The following is a 22,168-nucleotide window of genomic DNA, read 5'->3' as shown; positions in this document are numbered from 1 at the left end:
CAACCGCAATTGTTCCGAGAATTCAGAGCCGTAATAAAATCCTCAAATCCCTTGCTGGCAGTACCTGGGGAAAAGATAAAGAAACGCTCATGACCACATACAAAGCAATTAGCCAGCCGATTACGTGCTACGCGTCACCCATATGGTCGCCAAGACTAAAAACTACCCACTGGAAGAAACTACAGGCCTGCCAAAATACTGCCCTCAGAATCGCCACGGGCTGTCTACTTATGTCCCCAGAACACCATCTGCATAATGAGGCGAGAATACTCCCCATCAGGGAGAGAAATGAGATGCTGACCAAACAGTTTCTGTTGAATACCCAGAAACCTGGGCATCCCAACAGACATCTGATTGACGAACCAGCACCGCCTAGGGGCCTAAGGAGTCATCTCCGTAAGCATTTTGAGGAAATACGGTACCTGAGAACCCAGCCGTATGAAGCGAAAAAAACACAAGCAGGTCCTTGGTGAACTCCATAGATAGGCATCGGACCTTTATGTCGGGAATTGCCCGGTGAATCCAGTACTTGAAGAAAAATATCCAGAACTCGCGGAAGAGGAGCGCATACTCCCCACGGAAACGCGTGTCACTCTTGCTCAACTTCGTTCTGGATACTGTAACAGGTTAAACTCTTACCTATCCAGAATCAACCCCGACATACAAAATGTATGCCCGCTTGCAATGTGTCCCCACATGACACCAACCATCTCTTTAATTGTAATGTGGAACCAACGCCTTTAACACCCCTTTTCTTATGGTCCACCCCTGTTGAAACGGCAAGTTTCCTTGGACTCCCGTTAGAGGATATTGATGACAATTTGTGATCGGTCGCGGCTATTAGGTGGGGCGAGCATTGCTACAACAACAACAACAACATTTTTGAGAGAAAATGACTTGCGTGCGTTTATATTAGGTTTGCATATAATTTAAGCTTGTTAAAAAGTGGCGCGTACCGTGAAGTCGCTAGATATGTGTTTTTCCTAAAGATTTCCGACCACTCGTTTGTTGCTTCATTGAATCGCGACATTATAAATGCACTCTCTTAACGACTTTTGCTGTCAAGTTTTGATAGGGTTTGACTGGTTGTTTTTACATTTCCTTATCATTGGATATTTTGATTTTTCACATTGCGATTTTCGTCCGCAAAATAATATTGTGAGAATAAATTCGGGAAATATGGTGTCTTGGAGCAGCTTTTCACGCCCTTTGGCGGCTTTTGCGCAATATCGTAGCATATTACAATCACCAGTGTGCAAAAAAGGTGGATAAACGTGCATAAATCCAATAAAATCTTGCAGATTCCATTACGCAACCCGATTGTAATAAGAAAAATATACACATGATTATTTTTACAGCCATACAGATGCAAACACGCAATGCTGGGGACCACGGACATCATCAATTTCATATACAACCCTCACGTTTTCAGTGGCACAAATTCAAAGATCTTTTGCACTATTATACGATGTTAGGCCTTATTCCAATCACAGCTATAGTTTTGTATGTCAACATTTTCATTGGCCCTGCTGAACTAACAGAAATACCGGAAGACTATGAGCCGAAATATTGGGAATATCATAGGGTTAGTTATTGGTTATAATTTTTCTATAATTTATACTAAACTTGCTTATATTTACAGCATCCCATTTCTCGCTTCATCGCTCGTTATTTGCATACAAATCCACAACAAGAATATGAAAAGGCTTTACATAATTTTTACGAAGAATGGGAAAAATCCCTTTTGAGGTATACTCTAGTCATTCACAAAGAAACTGTTCTCTTCTAAACATATCTTACTTTCACCAACTTTTAGAAAACTTGAGAAGGACGTTAACGCTAAAATGTCTGAGCGTCATGATTACAAATCCCATTATTATCGCCCTGCCATCGCAAAATACCACAGAATTTCTAAGGAAGTTGCCGATGAGCTGGAGGAATTGCGTGGCAATTAAATTATATTGATTACTGCGTTTTTAAAGTAAGGCAGTTGATTAAGTTTTTAGAATTGCTGACAACTGCATATTGAGAAAAACTTGTAGTAAAGAACTAATAAATTTAACTCATTCAGTTTAAAAAAGTTTTATTTCATATGCTTAATGCATTTCTACATAAACTATCTAAATATCGTCGGTGGTACTGCAAGAAATCTTTGACTTTTTGTGGCGATAACAGTTACCTCTGGGTGCCTTTCGAGGAGGGTTCTAATCGATTCGAAAAACAATTGCTTAGAATTTGAATTTTAACAATAATTAAGATGTTTAAACAACTTATTAAACTGAAATCCACTACTGCTTTGTCTCAAATCAATCGATTAACCAGAAAAAAGGAATTTCAATTAGAATATGTATTACAGTAGACGAATTTTTAGCCTGCCTACTTCTAAAAGGTGCAATTAAAGCACATGCAACAATTAAAAATTAACAGATTGCAATGCAATATCACCGTCGATACGAGAGCTGGAACACGATACAGAAATACCTAACTCTAAGCTTTATATTCTAACTTGAATGCATTCAATGTATTCTTCAGCGTTAACCCCAAGCTTGATTCTTGCAATAGTACAGCACTAACTTCCCATTTGTCCCATGACATTCGTACAGATTCCTAATAATCTGGTCAGGTGCAGGCGCAAAAGTTTGATTCACATACAGAAACTAGAAAATAATACACCATAGTTAAAAAATAAACCCAATATACATGGTGTATTGTGTGGGAACTTACAATTTGTTCGCTGGCATCTAGCTTGAGGTATTGGTGTATGAATTTCTGTATCCAGCTTACAGTTTTGCTAGGATCAACTGTCCATTTGCGCTTCTTAATGATTGGTACATTGCCAGTGGCATTTAATAATATACAAACTGTCGCGCAAATAAACAAAGCAGTGATGATAAAGATGTATTACAATAAATAAATATTTACCTTTAGAATTATCTTTATCCGTTATAGATGTATCATCGGTATCTGCCATTGTTTATTGTAATCTCAGAGTTAATAGTTGTTTTCAACCAGCAATGCTAAAAATGTATAGGCAAATAGGCAATATCGAAAAGCCAAAATATAAATGAAAAATACATACAAACCAAAGATGTGTCAAAGAATGTAGGCAACGCGGTACAGCGATTAAGGCTCATTTATAAACATTTTCACAGCATATTTCTTCAACAATATTACATTTGATTTAAAGCCTTAAGCCGGAGTCATTGGTGCCGTGTGTCGTCTCGCTGTATCCGTATCCCTAACGTAATCAGCTGTTTATCGTTACGACGGTAAACCAAAACCCAATTGGTTGGCTACGATACGGTTACGACCTTAGCGGTACCAATAATCGATTGCATTGATTCTCAAAAGGTTGGTCGAATCAGCTGTTATAAGGTTACCGATAAGGTTACCATTAAAGCACCAATGTCTCCAGCTTTAAGCTGTAGATATTGGTGCTTTATCGGGAACCGTGTCGCTTACCTTATAACAGCTTATTAGACCAAACTTATGCGAATCAATGCAATCGATTATTGGTACCGCTAAGGTCGTATCCGTATCGTAGCCAACCAATTGGTTTTTGGTTTGATGTAACGGATACAGCGATACGACATACGGCACCAATGACTCCGGCTTAAAATAAATATGCAGCAGAAGCGCTTAACAAGCCAACCTAATATAAACGCACGCAAGTTATTTTCTGTCAAAAATGTATCATGCACATATAACTTGCATGAGAGCAACCCAAATTGATTTTGCTGCGTCGAAACCTAACTCGATTTCCAATTTTTGTTCTGCATGACATTTAGATTTGACGTTTGCACACATGCTTTACATTGTCGCAACGCATGATTATTTTGGTTAGGGCAAAAATGCCGGTTGTTTGCGTGCGCTAAAACAACGCAGTGCGGTTTTATTAGGTTGGTTTGTAAGTGGCTTCCATAGGGCGGTCGAAGTTCAATCGAAGATATAGCGAACTTTGGAATCATTGGCGCATAGTCAATTCAAATTACGTTGCGATGTCGAATTCTTCTTCGTACGCTTTACATGTAGCAAAGGTTGAAGATGGCCAAAATTTGTATGTCAGATGGCGCTTGTGTCCCTGAATCTGCCGTTCTCCATAAAAATACGTGCAAACTACTAATCGCTCGTAATATTGCTATGAACGCATCTATATCAAATCGTTGATTGTGACGCAGCCATGCGCGTCATTTTTTTCGGTAGTTGGTCACCCTTTACATATTTTAACAGAGCTCTTGTATTTACATAGGTAATATAACAGAGAGCGTTGACGTTTGTCTTGTCAAAATTTAAGCTCCCAAAATAAAACAGGCGATTACGGATTATAAGCAGGAAAAACAGCTGGTGAACTCATTTCCATAATTTGTGCAAAAATGGTAAAACATGTTTTATTTTCACACGAACCATTAATTAAATTAAGATTTAAAAAAATATTCACAGATATATCGCGTCTTGTTGAAACAAATGGGTTAACGGCTATGCTGCAAATAAAATAACCAGGCCAAGTGAATTTGTAATCATTGCTTATTGAACTTTGACACACGACAGAGTTGCAGCATACGTACATTGGAGCTTTCACTCAAATCTAGCAAAACGAAAAACAAACAAGAACCATACCTACAAAATTAAGCAAAAAGGAATGGCTACGAAACGACGACCATTGCGCCCAACGCCTAGTTCCACTAATATGAATTTTAGACCAGGCGGCGCTGATGTGAACAGAAATGAGTCGAAAGGTACACGTCCAACTGCGCCTCCAAGTAGCGTTAGAGAAATACTTGTTATGATGATAATGTATGCATGCAAGAAAACTATATTCTTCGATACAAATTTAAAGGTGGCGCTATATTTGGGCAGCTTATTTTTGGTATCATTGATTGGTGATTTTATACCATATCCTAAAACATATTTCGCACGTTCAGATAATTTATTTAACGTATATTTTGTAAAAGTTGGTTGGGGCTGGACGTTATTAATGACCGTTCCATTTCTTGCCATGACATCTTATACTCTGTGTTGTGGTGATATTAAGAAAGTGCTACAGCATCACATGCCACGCATTGTTATTGCAACATTCTTTTGGTATTTTTGGACCAAAATGTTTAACGTGATTGAAACTTCATATGGACGTTGTACAGTAAAAGGTATGCAGTTAAATATTGATACATTGTTTTCATTTTCCCACTTGATGATTCCAGCATTACGCAGTAAAGTTCTAGACATTCCAATATTAAATGGCGTATCTTTTTAAAGTAGGATTGCTGCTTTCCATCTTGTTTCAAGCGCGTATAGGCGCAAACATTGCCCAGGCGAAACACGGCTCCAAAGGAATGTGGTGTGCAATGCAGTTGCTGGTCTAGATTAATACCTTTCACTATCAATCTTTGCTTTTCGCTTTGGCAACGTTAACACCTATTTAATTTTTAATTTAATTTAATTTATTTATTTACGATCTTGAAGATCTATATAATTTAATAAGGTACAAAGTATTTTTAATGTTTACATATTTGTTTCAATTCATTGAATTTCTTTGACTTCAACTATATAATAATCTATAAAATATTTACTAAATAAATTTAACTACTTTACAGGTAGCGCTTTACAGTAGCTGTATAATAACTTTCTGAATTTTTTGGTATTATTACAGTTTTTAATATCAATTGGCAGATCATTATATTCTCTAATTCCTTCGTAGTATATACTTTTTTTATCGAATTCAGATCTCACTACCGGCAAGTAAAAGTTGTTATTGTGTTGTTATTGTGTCTATTGAGCAATGAAATGAGATGACGAAGAAGATAAAACAAATCGTTCCAACACGAATATTCCGATCTGTATGACCTTTAATGGGGTAAGCTCCCAGTCGCTAACTGAAACAGTTGAGCTTTTTGCGGAATTCTTTAAATCTAACTTTGATGATGCCAATGTAGGTTTGGCTGGCTCTCATTCGCGCTCGGGACTTTGTGATCAGATTGATTTTGGCTCCCTCATTATCTCAGAGGATGATGTTCGCAATGCTATGCTTTCCCTTAAACCCTCGCTAAGTTGTGACACTGATGGCCTTTGCGCCTTTGTACTGAAGCACTGTAGTTTAACTCTCTGCGCTCCCATTTGACATATCTTCAATTTATCTCTGTCCTCCGGATCTTTTATCGATTGATGGAAAAGGAGCTCAATTTGTCCTATTTTTAAATCTGGTAATAAAAATGACATCTCTAACTATAGGAGTTGTCTTTTATCATTAAAAGGGTGATTGACCCGCGTCAACATGGGTTTGTTGCTGGTCGCTCTACTGTCACTAATCTAGGGTCGTTTTCTGATTTCTGTATCTCTGCATTTAAGGATGGCTGCCAGGTTGATACCAATATACCGACTTCTCAAAGGCTTTTGATAAAGTTTCACATCAAATCTTACTATCTAAACTGGAGTATATCGGATTTCACTCTGTATTCTTATCTTGGTTAAAATCATATCTATCGAACCGAGGGCTGCAAATCCCTACATTTTTATGCAACGTCTGGAGTTCCTCAGGGTAGCATTCTCGGGCCTTTGTTGTTTGTGCTTTTTATAATTGATATTGGTTCCTGTTTTTTTCGTCCTCTTTCCTTCTATATGCAGATGATTTAAAGTTATATCATAGAGTTAATGGAGAGTCGGATTCCCTGCTCCTACAAAATGACCTAAATAATCTTATTGAATGGTGTAATGCCAATAATCTCTTCCTCAATGTGAATAAATGTTTCCACATGTCTTTTACTAAATCATCTAACTTATATTCTACCCTCTACGATATCGCAGGTGCTCGACTGGTTTCGGTTAATGAATTTATTGACTTATGTGTTGTTTTTGATTCCTCTTCTTTTTTTGTCAATCATATCTCTTATATGCTTCCCAAGGCTTACAGAAACCTTGCCTTTCTTCGTAGATATGCAAAAGACTTTTAGGAACCTTATACAAGGAAGGCTCTTTATACCTCTCTCGTTCGTTCAAAACTAGAATACACCTCAATTGTTTGGAATCCTAACTATAGCTGCAATGCTGCCAGAATTGAAAGGGTTCAAAGAAAATTGACTCGTTTTTGTCTATTTTCACTCAACTTTGACGACCCAATTCTATCCTATCACTCGCGCTGCTTACTCATAAATCTCCAACCTCTCGAATCTAGAAGGATAGAACATCTGCTAATGTTCGTCTATGATCTAATAGTTGGCTCTCTTGATTGCCCAGTTCTCTTAGCGAAGGTGTCATTTAATGTACCTAATCGGAGTCTTCGAACATTTTTGCCATTTTACATGAGTGCTTGCAGGGCTAATTATTGTAATTTTGACCTAATTTTTCGGGCACTAAATGAATTTAATAGACTCTCAAGGAGGTTTTTTATTGATTTTTCTTTGTCGAGAAGCATCTACAAGTCAACTTTGCAAGAGTTCCTATAATCTTTACTTGCATTATCTTTTTATTTTTTGTTTTCGCTAGTCATGTTACTTACGTTATTCGTTGTGGTTTTCAGTTGATTATTTGTTTAAGTATTTATTTGCTTTTGTATTCTAGTCTGTAAGATTGTTTAATCATAGACTGAATAAATTATACATACGTACATACATACATACATGTATAGTGGTAGTATCCTTGGCTACTAGTACTGGAGAATATCGGACTCATATCCGAACAAGGATTGTTGTACCAGCAGCACACCATGAAACATTTGCGCAATTCACAAGTCTGCCATTCGTTGTAAAGTTAAAATTTTAAAAAATTTTTTTCCATGGTTTCCAATATAAAAAGTTAATTGAAATAAAACACATACAACGAAATTCCGCCACACACAAAGTCAAGAAAAATTAAACAGTGCTATTGGCTTTATATCACATTGGGGAACATCCTCTTATGCCCAGCACGAAGCGAATTATTTTTTGTATGTCTCCTAAACAAACTCCTCGAACACCAAACATCTACATTGGGATGATAACAAATGTCTGAATGCGTTGTCTGATCAGGGTTAAAAGTTGCAATAACAATAATAAACCTTTTAATTTTGGCTTTTAACAAAATAATTTCCATTTCCTAATTTCTTTTTAGGTTTTGGCACAAAATCAACTTGTCTTAAAGCAGGTTACCTCTGGAATGGTTTCGATATATCTGGACATGCATTTATATTAATACATTCAAGTTTAGTTTTAATTGAAGAAGCACGTCCCATTGTCAAGTGGGAATGTATTAAAGATTACTTACGTAACGAAATGCATGATCGTAGCGTTGCTGAACACTCGAGCACAAACCCATTGAGGAATCTCTCCGAGGAACAAATTACCAATCTAAAATTTCTCTATGGACGTCTTACACCCGTTATACGTACTTTATTCATTGGTATGGCTATGTTACAATTATTATGGGATATTATGTTAGTAGGCACTATGCTCTATTACCATCATATGATTGAAAAAGTAGTTAGTGGTATAATTGCAATACTTACTTGGTATTTTACTTATCGCTTTTGGTATCGTACTAGTTTGCTACCAGATCCGGCAGGTAGTGGCGCATTTTTTTACCAACGTGAAAATAGGGAAACATTTATTTATACACGTCGACCAACGATGACAACAGCAGCACCTTCCACCAGTGTTGGTTGTCGTTGCAATGTTCCTGGCGGTTCTTCTGGCTTGGCAGCGCCACCCACATTTATGGGTATGCCATTATATACCAATCCAAGTAGCCAAGCGAGCACAAGCAATCGAGGTTTAGAGATGGACTCCTAGTGACTTAGAACATATTTTATTTGGTTATATTATGGTTGTTTGTTTGTCAAAAATTTGAATTTTTTGCTTTAAACATTGTTTTTTTTTAACCAGTCGTGCGGTTATATGCGGAAAATTCTGACCAATTGTCTGTTTGTCTATTAAACAGGTAGTCGAAACTAGTTTCGTGATCTTGTTTTAGTAACGTCAAATGCACTCAACGAACTGTAAATGTCCCTGATCTCTCCAGTTTTTTCGCCTCGCGAAACCTGGCATTGTCACCGACTAAATCTTCCGCGACCTTATTTACAACATGGACGCCCCAAATGTCGACCATATTGAACATCCACGTCGATGGCACTACGCTACCGACTGTCCTACACCCCAAAATCTTGGGTGTGACGTTTGATCAGGATCTACATTTTGGTGCGCACGCAACCGCAATTGTTCCAAGAATTCAGAGCCGTAATAAAATCCTCAAATCCCTTGCTGGCAGTACCTGGGGAAAAGATAAAGAAACGCTCTTGACCACATACAAAGCAATTAGCCAGCCGATTACGTGCTACGCGTCACCCATATGGTCGCCAAGCCTAAAAACCACCCACTGGAAGAAACTACAGGCCTGCCAAAATACTGCTCTCAGAATCGCCACGGGCTGTCTTCTTATGTCCCCAGAACACCATCTGCATAATGAGGCGAGAATACTCCCCATCAGGGAGAGAAATGAGATGCTGACCAAACAGTTTCTGTTGAATACCCAGAAACGTGGGCATCCCAACAGACATCTGATTGACGAACCAGCACCGCCTAGGGGCCTGAGTCATCTCCGTAAGCATTTTGAGGAAATACGGCACCTGAGAACCCAGCCGTATGAAGCGGAAAAACACAAGCAGGTCCTTGGTGAACTCCATAGACAGGCGTCGGACCTTTATGTCGGGAATTGCCCGGTGAATCCAGTACTTGAAGAAAAATATCCAGAACTCGCAGAAGAGGAACGCATACTCCCCAGGGAAACGCGTGTCACTCTTGCTCAACTTCGTTCTGGATACTGTAACAGGTTAAACTCTTACCTATCCAGAATCAACCCCGACATACAAAATGTGTGCCCTGCTTGCAATGTGTCCCCACATGACACCAACCATCTCTTTAATTGTAATGTGGAACCAACGCCTCTAACACCCCTTTCCTTATGGTCTACCCCTGTTGAAACGGCAAGTTTCCTTGGACTCCCGTTAGAGGATATTGATGACAATTTGTGATCGGTCGCGGCTATTAGGTGGGGCGAGCATTGCTACAACAACAACAACAACAACTGTAAATGTGAGCAGTTGCCGAGTATTAACTCAGTACTAGCTCGATTGAAATGTTTAACCGATTTATTAGCAGACACTTCACAAAAATTAGTATATAAATGATTTATGCTTAAAAATGAGAAATATGTATGAGCTGGTTTTAGGTCAGCTCATCAGGATATAGCTTGGTTTTCATGTATTACAATATGAGCGCATTGGCTCTCTTCAAAAGTTGGATTCTACCGAAACCCACGACTGGGATTATTATTTTCGGTACTACTGAATATTTTATTTCTTACTTGTTGTTGTTTAGTATTAAGATATTAGAAATTATAAAGGTATATAACTGAGATTTCCCGTAATATGGTAACGGCGAATACGTATATATTCATTAAGTGCGAACTATTTTAGAATTAAAAAAAAAAACTTAAGATCTATGCCGAATATGACACAATTAATTACTACTTTACTTAGATCAACACTTGGCTCTGAAAAAAAAAAAAAAATAATAAATATCTTTTATATGATTTGGTTAAAGAACTGTGCTTTATTAAGATTTGGATAGAAACCCCTTTTTTAATGCCATTTTTTAACTTAGTTATGTACAGGCCGACGATTTCAAGATCTCCTAGCTTATAATTATTTATTTTTTTTTTTATACCTTAAATAATTGTATTTTGAAACGCAGTGACCGGTAAACATATATGTAAAACTCCTTTTTTGTAGCAATATAGGAGTATTACATATATGCCGGTAAAGCTTAACTTAACTCAAAATATGTGCAGCTATTTATGTGCAAGTGCGGCAAACATTGCCATACCTAATACTCCAGCCCCAGCACCTATCTTATAATTAGCTGGCGTATTTTGCCAAATATCTTTGAGTATTTTAAAATTACTTGGCATTAGTTTTTGATAGGCAGTACGTTTCTTGAAACGCAAAAAGTAACTCTCCACATATGGCATTTTACCATATGACCAATAATAGTTTTCGAATCCCAATTGATATAGTCGATGTAATAATAAACCAAAGCTAACATCAACTAAAGAAAATGCATTTGAAATCAACCATTCACGTTCAGCGTTGTCTTTGAAGTCATTGTCGATGTAGCGCAATACATTTTGGATGGCATCGAGTATTTTCTGAAACTCCACACGTGACTGCACCAATCGTTTGCGTCTATCCTGTAGATCCAGTTTACGCAATAGACTTGCTTTATTCGTTTCCGTGTCGTCGATTGATCTTTTTAGTATTTCATGAACCTTATCGTTATTCTCTGTAAGTAAACAAGAATTGGATATAGAGGGCTAATGGAAAATGCAGTGCATCGGGGCCAAAATTGTTATAGTGCAGGTATTTAGAAGAAAAATATTACGGACTTTCATCGGGGGCTTTGCACATAAGCTCCTTCAACAAGCCGTACACTAGCTTTTCCAAGCATAAACAATTTGTGTCTAAAACCACCTCAGAAAAAAATTTGCTCTTTAAAAAGTTTTACTTGTCCAAGCTAACTTTGGTTTTGCCCAGCAACGAATATCATCATCTACTTACTCAAACAAGATTTGCGTATTGGTCCAATAAATGGTGGTTTCGGTGTCAATTTTAAATCTTCATGAATGAAAGAGCCCAAACTGAGCGCACCCACTGGCAGATTGTTAATGATACTTTCGAAGAATTCAATTTTTTTGAATTCTGCGGGATTGTTGCAGCGCGGTCTCAAGGCGTTATGTATATCTATTGTGAAATGTACATAATTCTTAGATGAGACATTTAACTTTTTAAGAACCTAAATTCATACCGACCTCCTCTATATTTATTTTCCACATAACCTATAATATGACTCGAGCCTGGTATGACGAAGATCCCATCTTGTAGTACAGGTACGTCTCCTTTTGGATTAATGTTGAGGAACCATGTTGAATATTGCTCGCCATTAGCTAAATCAATTGCATATGGCACAAAGTCTATATTTTTCTCGTAAAGTATGAGGATGACCTTAAATGAAAATTTAATAATGAGTTAAAATCTTTATAAGCAGATGTTTTTGTTTACATTAATAAAAAAAAATTAAAATTAAGTAAATAAAACTTAAAAAACCCCTAATATCGAATTTTTTATTCAGAACTAAACTTTAAAAACAACCCTATAACAAATCCACACCTTATACCTTTCGCTTGATTCTTTTATTGTAAAAACACTTTCTAGCGCTGAAATAAAATGAATTCCTTGTAACAGCCAGGCCAATACCTTTCATTTTATACCAAATCGGATTCCGGAATACCCTACTCTCTTTTTTTCAACACACTCGAAGCCTATCCGGGTTCATGTTTTGAGTCTCAAGACCCCAGTGACCCAGCGGCTTGAAATATATTTTAAATTGTGGAATGAATTATGTAGAGAGAAGTGCGCGTGCAAGCATACTTTTATTTTACTTTATTTTAGCTTAATTTTATTTCATTTCGCTTTATTTTATTTTATTTTTATTCCGTTGTATTTCATTTCATTTTATTTTATTCTATTTCATTTTATTTTATTTTATTTTGTTTTATTTTATTATTTTATTTCTTGTTTTATTTATTATTTTATGATGTTTTTTTTTTATTTTAATATTATATAATATTATATCGACGACCGCCGTGGTGTGGTGGGTTTAAGCCCTGCACAAAGAAAGACCGAAAAGTATGAAGCAATTTTTTCAATTAGAAAAAAGGGTTTTCTAAGAGGGATCGCCGGGATGCGCGTACAAGCATACCTTTATTTTACTTTATTTTATTTCATTTTATTCATATTTTTTGTTTTTTAATTTTGTTGTATTTTATTTTATTTTATTTCATTTCATTTTTTTATTATTATTTTTTTTGTTTTATTTATTATTTCAGTTATTATGTATTTATGTTATTTTATTTAAATTAATATTTTTTCTTTTATAATTTTTTTACTTAATTTTTTTATATTTAATTTTATTCCACTTTATGTTTGCTATGTAAAATTATAATAAAAGGGCAGCTGGGGTTATTCCTAAAAGTAACGTCTCCTGGTTTAATTTCTTTTTCTTTCATACGCCGGCTTAAAAACCGCAGTCGAAAAAGGAAATTAAAGTCGTCTATCTGGAAAATAGAACATACTAGCTTATGCCCGTGGGTTTTACCCCACGTTTCTATAAAAATTTGCAAGCTACGCGTAACTGGCCATCGGTAAAACATGAGTTAGTAAGATTGACTTCTGCTACAGCTAATGACTGTTGTTGTATGATATAATCATATTTGTAACAGGATTCCCCTCGCGTAGGTGAGGTTGACAATTGAGTTGCAGAAGCTCTAAAGCTATAAAGGTTTGTATTGCGCTCATCAATAACTTAATTCGCAGCTAATGATCGTCCTTGAGCTTCATTGATAGGGATAGGAAATTTGAGGCATTTAAAATTGAAAAGACAAATCTATCGTTATCAATGGAATCCTTGGTTTTAAACTTTTTGGTTTTCGAAATTTTCCGATAAAATGAATTGCTTCAATGACATTCGTAAAAGTTTTCTGATGAAAAGCCTTGTCCCACTACATAAGCGTGGAGATTCGAAATACTTACTTACTTACTTAATTGGCGCTTAACCGTCTAAACGGTTATGGCCGTCCAACAAGGCGCGCCAGTCGCTCCTTCGCTCCGCCAACCGGCGCCAATTGGTCACACCAAGGGAGTTTAAATCGTTTTCCACCTGGTCCTTCCAACGGAGTGGGGGCCGCCCTCTACCTCTGCTTCCATAGGCGGGTTCCGATAGAAACACTTTCTTGGCCGGAGCATCATCTTTCATTCGCATAACATGGCCTAGCCAGCGCAGCCGCTGCGTTTTAATTCGCTGGACTATGTTGATGTCTGCGTATAGCTCGTACAGCTCATCATTAAATCTTCTTCGGTACTCGCCATCGCCAACGCGTAGAGGTCCATAAATCTTTCGAAGAACTTTTCTCTCGAACACTCCCAAAGCCGCTTCATCTGCTGTTGTCATGGTCCATGCTTCTGCCCCATATAGCAGGACGGGTACGATAAGTGACTTGTAGAGTATGATTTTCGTTCGCCGAGAGAGGACTTTACTTTTCAATTGCCTACCTAGTCCAAAGTAGCATTTATTGGCAAGATTGATTCTTCGCTGGATTTCATTGCTGATGTTGTTGCTAATGTTGATGCTGGTTCCCAAATAAACGAAGTCTTTTACTATTTCGAAATTATGGCTGCCAACAGTAGCGTGGTTGCCAAGGCGCATATGCGCTGACTCTGCTCGATGACAGCAGGTACTTCGTTTTGTCCTCATTCACCATTCGAAATAAGGAAGCATAAATATTATGATGTTGTTGTTGTTGTTGTAGCAGTGCACAAATTGTCATCAATATCCTCTAACGGGAGTCCAAGGAAACTTTCTGTTTCAACAGGGGTGGACCATAATGAAAAGGGTGTTAGAGGCGTTGGTTCCACATTACAATTAAAGAGATGGTTGGTGTCATGTGGGGACACATTTCAAGCGGCGCATACATACAACCCCATTTAATATTATGATATTATGGGCCCTTTTTAAGGATCAATCGATGAGGAGAAATTTCTGATGGCTCAAAAGAGCTAATAAACTCAAATGGATATGCACAGCTTGGGACTCTTCCACGACTATGTTAATAGAGTGATAAGTTGTCTTGGTTCTAGTTATATTAACTTCCTCATTTTAAGGTGCCTAAAGTGCCTTTTCTCAAAGCCATTTATAGTTTGTAAAGATAGATTTAATATTTGGAAGAAGCATTAGCTATTAAAGCCTCAGGTGATGTCATAATTTCTCAAAAACTTGCAGGAAAAGAAATCAAATCTGTTAGTAAAGGAATAGGAATTTTGCCATAATTAATTTCAGGAAGTTGTTTAGCAAAAGCTGCTGCTGAAGTGTTTCCGCCAAATTGCCTTCTAATATTTCTAAAGAGAGTCAATTTTTGTACGTAAAGCCGTCTAAAGACGAAAAAGCACGCATTTACTTCAACTGCGGCTGTTCCAGCAAGTAACAGCACCACCTTTGGGATGATAATTACACCTTAAATTCTTAAGGGTTCGGTCTAAAACTTGCAGCGACTGTTTATGAGTCATGGTGCACACATCGCACACCCTCACTTTGGCCTGACCGTTTGCTTATGTTGCACATCGGTGTATCAGATGTTTGCAGACAGTGGTCATTTAAATGCGGAGTTGTACGTCCACCACACAAAGGGTATCCCCGGTATATGAGAATGCAACTGCAATTGTGATTTGCTCTTACATCAATTATTCAAATTAAACAGAAATGTTTTTTTTCCCGGTTTCTCCAGGCGTATCCAAAAATAACAATCCTAAAGATAACATGAAAGAATACTAAAGGAATAACGACGAAACCCAACTCTGGAATCAAACTTTACGTGGTGAAATAAGCTAAGTTTTTAAGACAGCCATAGTTCTGAAAGTCCCATTTGTCTAGTTTTTTTTTCAATTCCATATATTACTGGTGCTGTTATTACTTAACGTCATATAGCTCCTTACCAATTTTCATTATTCCATTTGTATGGTAGGTGCCACCCTCTTGTTTTATATTGAAGTTATGTTTAGCCTATGACAATCTTTGGAAGGTTTCTAGTGGGTGATTCAAATTTAGTTGTGATCGGCCGATCTGTTTAAGACGCAACCCGATTCATACCTACATACAAACATTCATAATTTTAACTTGAAGTTAACAAAAAATTTAACGGCGGAAGATTACTAAACATCCAAAAGGAATAACAGCCAAAGAACTCTGTAGTCAAACTTTAGCTCTTATATTAACTTAAGTTTGGACGGCAGCCATAGTTCTGAAAATCACATTTGTAAGGAAGGTGCCACGCCCCCTTTTCCCCAATTCCACATTTTACTGGAGGTGATAATTTTCATTATCCTACCATTACTACATCCAGAGATATGCAGAATGAAAAATTCCATTTATATGGGAGGTGCCACGCCCCCTTCTCCCCCAACCCCACATTTTCTTGGGGGTGTTAAGGATTGACCTCATATAACTCCTTACTGAATTTCAATGTTCTAGCATGAATACCTTCAGAGTTATGTAGTACCAAATATTCATTTTGTATGGGAGGTGCAACGCCTCTTTTATATATCGATATTATTTTTAGCCTATGACCATCCTTGGAATGCTTCTAGTGGGTTGTGCAAATTTGGTTGTGATCGGTTGATTCGTTTAGGACGCAACTCGATCTATACCTACATATGTACATACATACATACATAATTTGAATTTTATATATGTGACCCGGTCTATGAAAAGGTGGCTTATGACTCAAAAAAGAAATTGCGAGAAACAGCTGTTAAAGATAAACAATGCATTTCTTCAGTTTCTTAGTAGTAGTAATTTTTTTGAGTCATAAGCCACCTTTTCATAGACCGGGTCACATATCTAGATTAGCAGAAATAATGAGTTAAAATCTTTATAGGTATATGTTTTTGTTTTCATTAATAAAAAAATGAAAATTAAGTAAATAAAACTTCAGAAACCCCCAAAAATCCAATTTTTTATTCAGGGCTAAACTTTAAAAACAACCCTATCAAAAATCCACTTTATACCTTTCGCTTGATTCTTGTATTGTAAAAACGCTTTCTTGCGCTGAAATAAAAAATGAATTCCTTATAATAGACGGCCAATACCTTTCACATATCGTACAAAACGGATTCCGAAATACCCTTGATATACATTTTGGCCTAGATCTTTTAAACGGGTTGGTATATCGCAACATAATGTACTCTCTTTTGTTCAACACACTCGAAACCTATCCGGGTTCATGTTTTTGGTCTCAAGACCCCAGTGAATCCAGCGGCTTGAAATATATTTTGGACTGTAAGTTCATATAATGGGGAAAGCTGCATTAAATTATGTACAGCTGTAATTTATTTTAACTTAATTTTATTTTATTTCGTGTTATTTCATTTTATTTTTATTCCCTTGTATTTCATTTCATTTTATTTTTTCTATTCTATTTTATTTTGTTTTATTTTATTTTTTATTTTATTGTTTATTTTACGATGTGTATTTTATTTTAATATTATATTATATATACATTATATCGTCCGCCGTGGTGCGGTGGGTTCAGACCCGCGACAAAGCAAGATCGAAAAGTAAGAAAAACGTTTTTTTTTTTCAATTAGAAACAAGTAAGGACTGGCACAGCCGAAGACTTCATACCTTTCATGAATGGGGCTGAACAATAATCTTATCTCATTCATAATATCCGCCCCAGCGGGTTAGGGGGTTAGAATATACCCGCGGTAGGTATGCCTGTCGTAACCTTTTCAGGTTGCCAGCGCAATATATAGCTTCTTCAAACCCAATTGTCAACCTCACCTTCGAGCGGCGAATCCCGTTTCACTAACAGACGAGGCTCAGGCGACCCCAAGCTCCTCATGGAAACTACGAAAAGTTTCTTATCTGAACAATCGGTTGTATGAGATATATACTATATATATTACCGATCTATACAGCTTTTTCAGACAACACGAGTGCTCTATACGTAAGCATTTGGTGAAATTTGAAGCTTCTAGCTGTGAAAATGGGGCAGAAATTACGAAAGGTTTCTTATCTGAACAATCGGTTATATGAGACATATACTATATATACCACCGATCTATAAAAATTTTTCAGACAACAATTAATGCCCTATACGTAAGCATTCGGTGAAATTTTAAGCATCTAGCTGTGGAAATGGGGCAGAAATTACGAAAAGTTTCTTCTCTGAACAATCGGTTGTATGAGATATATACTATTTATATTACCGATCTATAAAATTTTTTCAGTCAATGCCCACTCAGCATTTAGGTGATTAAATTTTGAATTTCCCTACATTTCAATACAATTTGATTACTCTTTCTGACTAAATAATGTGTTATCATACAACTGAACAAAAGAAATAATCAAATATGAATACTTTTGATGATCAAAAACTGAATATAGTTTTTCAATCACATTTTGGAATCATATTTGAATCAAATGTCTTTACTTTAGGTGATCAAAAATTATAATCATTTTTCATTCAGCTTTCTGAATCTTTTCTGACAATTTATGTTGACTGAATAATGAATTTTATACTTGTTAAAATTGTACTTTTCATTGAAGATCTTATATTTTCATATACACACATTTTTTCAATCATGAAGTTCAGACAAAATATATTAAAATTTTATTCTTCAAGACAAGAAATAATGTATATACTGCTCCTAACAAAAGATGTCCCCAACCATTTCTTCACCATCGGCTTCCCAGAAAATACAAATTATACCATTAGACAATACAAAGGTTATGAACTATTTGAACCCCAGGTAAGTGAAACTCTCTTGACATATGTACCTGGATATGGCTTCAACATCCCGTACCATATCGTATTTTAAGATGTTGACGATCATAGCTGATGCTGGATTTTGTAGTCGCAGGTGTATATTGGTCTAGTTTGTTTGCGAATTACCTTTTGTTCAATAGCTCACTTCCGCATGCTTTCTTCCCCTTGAAATAAGATTACTATGTAGTATCTTATTTTGTATGAGATATGAAGAATAAATGCATGATAATCGCATTCAAAAATGATTCAAAAATCTCAACCAAAATGATTGAAATATGTTCACGAATATGATGAAAAAATGACCGTGAAAAGCATTCAAATATTACTCTAAAACAATTAAAGCCCAATTTTACAATGATATCAGATATGAACAAAAAGCGTTTCCAAATATGAATCATAAATGATTATTCAAGAATAATCACATTTACGGTACATTTTCTCCCGACGATACGTTAATTTTCGAACAGAAAATGCTTTTAAATGTGAACATTTTTAATCATCTGGGGGTATGATATTTGAATATTTTTTGATCAAAATTTTCAAAAAATGCTGTCTGGGTAATGATTGCTGTATACGTAAGCACTCTGTGAAATTTGAAGCTTCTAGCTGTGAAAATGGGGTAGAAATTACGAAAGGTTTCTTATCTGAACAATCGGTTGTATGAGATATATACTATATATACCACCGATCTATACAATTTTTTCAGACAACAATTAATGCCCTATACGTAAGCATTCGGTTAAATTTGAAGCCTCTAGCTGTTAACATGCGGCAGTAATTACGAAAAGCTTCTTATCTGAACAATCGGTTGTGGGGGATATATGCGACCGATCTCATCCATTTTTTAGACAATAATATGTGCAATATACCAAAGCATATGATGAAGTTTGAAGCTTCAATCTGATAAATTGAGAAAGATATGACAAAAATCCTCTTTTCTGAAAAATCGGTTATATGAGGGATATATGCTATAGTGGTTCGATCCGACCGGTTCCGACAAATGTCTAATCGGACACCACCCGCTCACCAAATTTTATGAAGATATCTCAAAAATTGAGGGACTATATTGCATACAAACAGACAGACGGAGATGGCTAAATCAAATCAGCTCTTCATCCTGATAATTTCGGTATACTTAATGGTGAGTCTATCTATTTCCCTTTAAGGACTTACAATTTTGAGATTCGTGATGAAGTTAATATATCATTTCATTTTCATGAAAGGTATAAAAAGGGGTTTCTAAGCGGGGCCACCAGAATGCGCCTACAAGCATACTTTTATTTTACTTTATTTTATTTCAATTTATTTTTTTTTTTTTTATTTTGTTGCATTTTATTTTATTTCATTTAAATTTTTATTTTATTTTAAAAAATTTTTTTTTTCTTTTATCATTTTTTTTTACTTAATTCTTTTTTATATTTAATTTTATTCTATTGTAAAATTATATAAAAGGGCGGTATTCCTAAAAGTAACGACTCCTGGCTTAATTTCTTTTTCTAATGGTACATACGCCGGTTTAAAAAACGCAGTCGAAAACGGAAATTAAAGTCGTCTATCTGGATATTAGAACATATAGCGTAAGTAAAGTTAGACTCAGGGACGAGGTTAAGGGAAGGTGGGATTTGCAGCAGAGGACAGTAAAGTCCGCGACCGTGTGGAGACAAAATGGTGGAGAAAAGCGCATAACATTTTCTCTTCTGAATATAATGTCGCCCCGTTGGTTCTACTCAGAATTCTCGAAATTTTCTACATTCCTTTCACAAAATATTTCACACTGAATAATAAAAGGGGTAACATTACCTACAAATTCAGCATTTTTTCAGAGACCTTGGTGACCTATTGCAAAATGAAGGTAACTTTTTTTCAGAAATGAAAACGTCATTAATTCTGTGGTCACAAGCAATAATCGCCTAAGTCCTATCCTTTTACACAGGACTTAGGCGATTATTGCTTATGACCACAGAATTTTGCGTTTATTAATGTTGAAGATACGATAAAATTTACTTTATTTGGAATGGTCGTTGGTTTGTAATGGTTTCGGCCTTTTTATCCGCCAAAAAAAATTTTATAGCAATTTTTCCCCCTGATTTGAGACAAATAGCGCTAAAATATTAACAATAAAATGTAAACTTTGGGAACTTCAGACAGATTTACATATTCTAGACCGGGCGGTAGAAGCTGCTAACTCCAAAAAGCAAAATTGTACAGTGGAAGAAAAGAACTCAATTAAATGAAAACGTCACTCAAAATTCTAAATTTGCAAATATATTAAAAATAGATGAAGTTAACATTTTTCACAACTTTATTGGAGTTAGCAGGTTTTATTTTATGTTCAGTAATTTTAAGTGATTCTGGTCAGTATCAAAAAGTTAGTTTCAGCGAAAAGTGAATTTAGCAGCTTTTAACGCGTCGTCGTTGTTGTTGTTTATATAAGCGCCAAGACTGTAATTAAATTAGTTTGCGGTTAATTAGATATTTTAATTTATTATTATTGTTGTTATGTTTTTTTTTTCGGTTTTAGCATTGAACTTATACCTAAGTGTGAAAAATATGAATGCAATCACATGACCAAAAATATATTTTATACGTACTTTTTGTGATTGAAAATTATATGGATGGAAGTAAAGTACTAAAGTGTCGTCCTTAAATTGTGGCGCTTTAAATTCCTTCACAGGTGGAGTTGAAGGAGCTGTAGAAATTACATTATCAACGGTATTAACGGTATTCTCACTCATAATTTTTCTTTTATTGAGTCAACTTCAATTTATAAAGCTTTTAGTTAAGCAAATACACCAACTGTTATAATAATTATTATTTGATTCGTGGTATTAAACTGCAGAAGTTCGAATGTACTTAAATTTATTTAAATTTTATCACATGCTCGGCTTTTCGGCTATCTGTGCAGTATGTTTCCCTCGAATGTGTGAAGTGGACTGAGCGCGATCGAGATGTGTGTTCGACTGTTCGGCGGCTGGTATTTCGGTTAGCTACATACGTAAGTACAAATTGTATACAGAGAATTTAAAAAAAGTTAAGTTAGTTATTTGTAATTGTTATTATCTAAACAAACATACAAACACTAAATCATATTTATTCAGATACAAATACATTAACACTTATGAACAATTTTAGATTGCGTGTTAAAGATTGTTAAAATTGGGCCTTTGAAAATAACTCATCTTTCTCGTTTGTAAACAATTAATAGACACACGGGGTTAGAGATTAAAACAAACAAAAAATTGTGATGAGTCTGAAATGTACATACTTCCACGACATATCTAATTATTTAAAAATTTTTTTTGCAAACAATCACCTTTGACAGTTCCCAAATAGGAGTAGGCAGAGTTGAATCCGCTTTGAAGGGCCAAAATCTGTGATGGGGCTTGTGTTTAAGGTCGGTCGCGGGACCAACAAAACTCCTTGAGGATCATCACTATCATCATTAGTTGGCGCTTTACTCTGCTTCGGAATAATGGGTGTAAACTGGGGGTACCAAAAGAATTAAAGTCTTCTTCCATCTGTCTCCCAAATAAGTTCTGGTCTCCTTATCTGCTGGAGCATCTGCGTCAATTCGCATAACAGCAGCTAGACAGAAAAGCTTTTAGCCCTTTACAACCTTCGATACACGCCGTCGGCATTACGGACATGACCATATATCTGCCAGAGAAAGTTGCTCTCGGATACATCAGGCTAGGTATTTTTTGAAGACCGTGAATTTTGATCATGAGATTTGATGAGGTATATACTTTTATGGTAAGAGTTATTCTTC

General features: G+C 36.0%; 4 protein-coding genes across 4 annotated transcripts; 2 read left to right on the top strand and 2 right to left on the bottom strand.

Moving 5' to 3' along the window:
* Positions 1-1,099: 1,099 nt before the first annotated feature.
* On the top strand, positions 1,100-2,080 carry ND-SGDH (NADH dehydrogenase (ubiquinone) SGDH subunit). Its single transcript, XM_067792181.1, has 4 exons — positions 1,100-1,264; positions 1,359-1,585; positions 1,643-1,749; positions 1,817-2,080. The coding sequence occupies exons 1-4, from the start codon at positions 1,180-1,182 to the stop codon at positions 1,953-1,955; spliced, it is 558 nt and encodes a 185-aa protein (XP_067648282.1). The 5' UTR covers positions 1,100-1,179; the 3' UTR covers positions 1,956-2,080.
* Positions 1,841-3,077, bottom strand: Atg12 (Autophagy-related 12). Its single transcript, XM_067792182.1, has 3 exons — positions 2,923-3,077; positions 2,725-2,861; positions 1,841-2,657 (listed from the first exon to the last, which is right to left on the bottom strand). Exons 1-3 carry the CDS (start codon positions 2,969-2,971, stop codon positions 2,535-2,537), a joined length of 309 nt encoding a protein of 102 aa, XP_067648283.1. The 5' UTR covers positions 2,972-3,077; the 3' UTR covers positions 1,841-2,534.
* Positions 3,078-4,240: 1,163 nt separating this feature from the next.
* Positions 4,241-10,540, top strand: Fitm (acyl-coenzyme A diphosphatase Fitm). The gene is made up of 3 exons (XM_067787424.1): positions 4,241-4,376; positions 4,441-5,144; positions 8,080-10,540. Exons 2-3 carry the CDS (start codon positions 4,640-4,642, stop codon positions 8,754-8,756), a joined length of 1,182 nt encoding a protein of 393 aa, XP_067643525.1. The 5' UTR covers positions 4,241-4,376; positions 4,441-4,639; the 3' UTR covers positions 8,757-10,540.
* Gdap1 (ganglioside induced differentiation associated protein 1) lies at positions 10,375-21,384 on the bottom strand. The gene is made up of 4 exons (XM_067787425.1): positions 20,991-21,384; positions 11,830-12,022; positions 11,579-11,761; positions 10,375-11,303 (listed from the first exon to the last, which is right to left on the bottom strand). Exons 1-4 carry the CDS (start codon positions 21,132-21,134, stop codon positions 10,813-10,815), a joined length of 1,011 nt encoding a protein of 336 aa, XP_067643526.1. The 5' UTR covers positions 21,135-21,384; the 3' UTR covers positions 10,375-10,812.
* Positions 21,385-22,168: the final 784 nt, after the last annotated feature.

Source organism: Eurosta solidaginis, chromosome 5 (assembly GCF_040869045.1).
Source record: "Eurosta solidaginis isolate ZX-2024a chromosome 5, ASM4086904v1, whole genome shotgun sequence".
In the NCBI taxonomy this organism is placed as follows: domain Eukaryota; kingdom Metazoa; phylum Arthropoda; class Insecta; order Diptera; family Tephritidae; genus Eurosta; species Eurosta solidaginis.
This window is presented reverse-complemented; position numbering and strand designations above follow the sequence as displayed.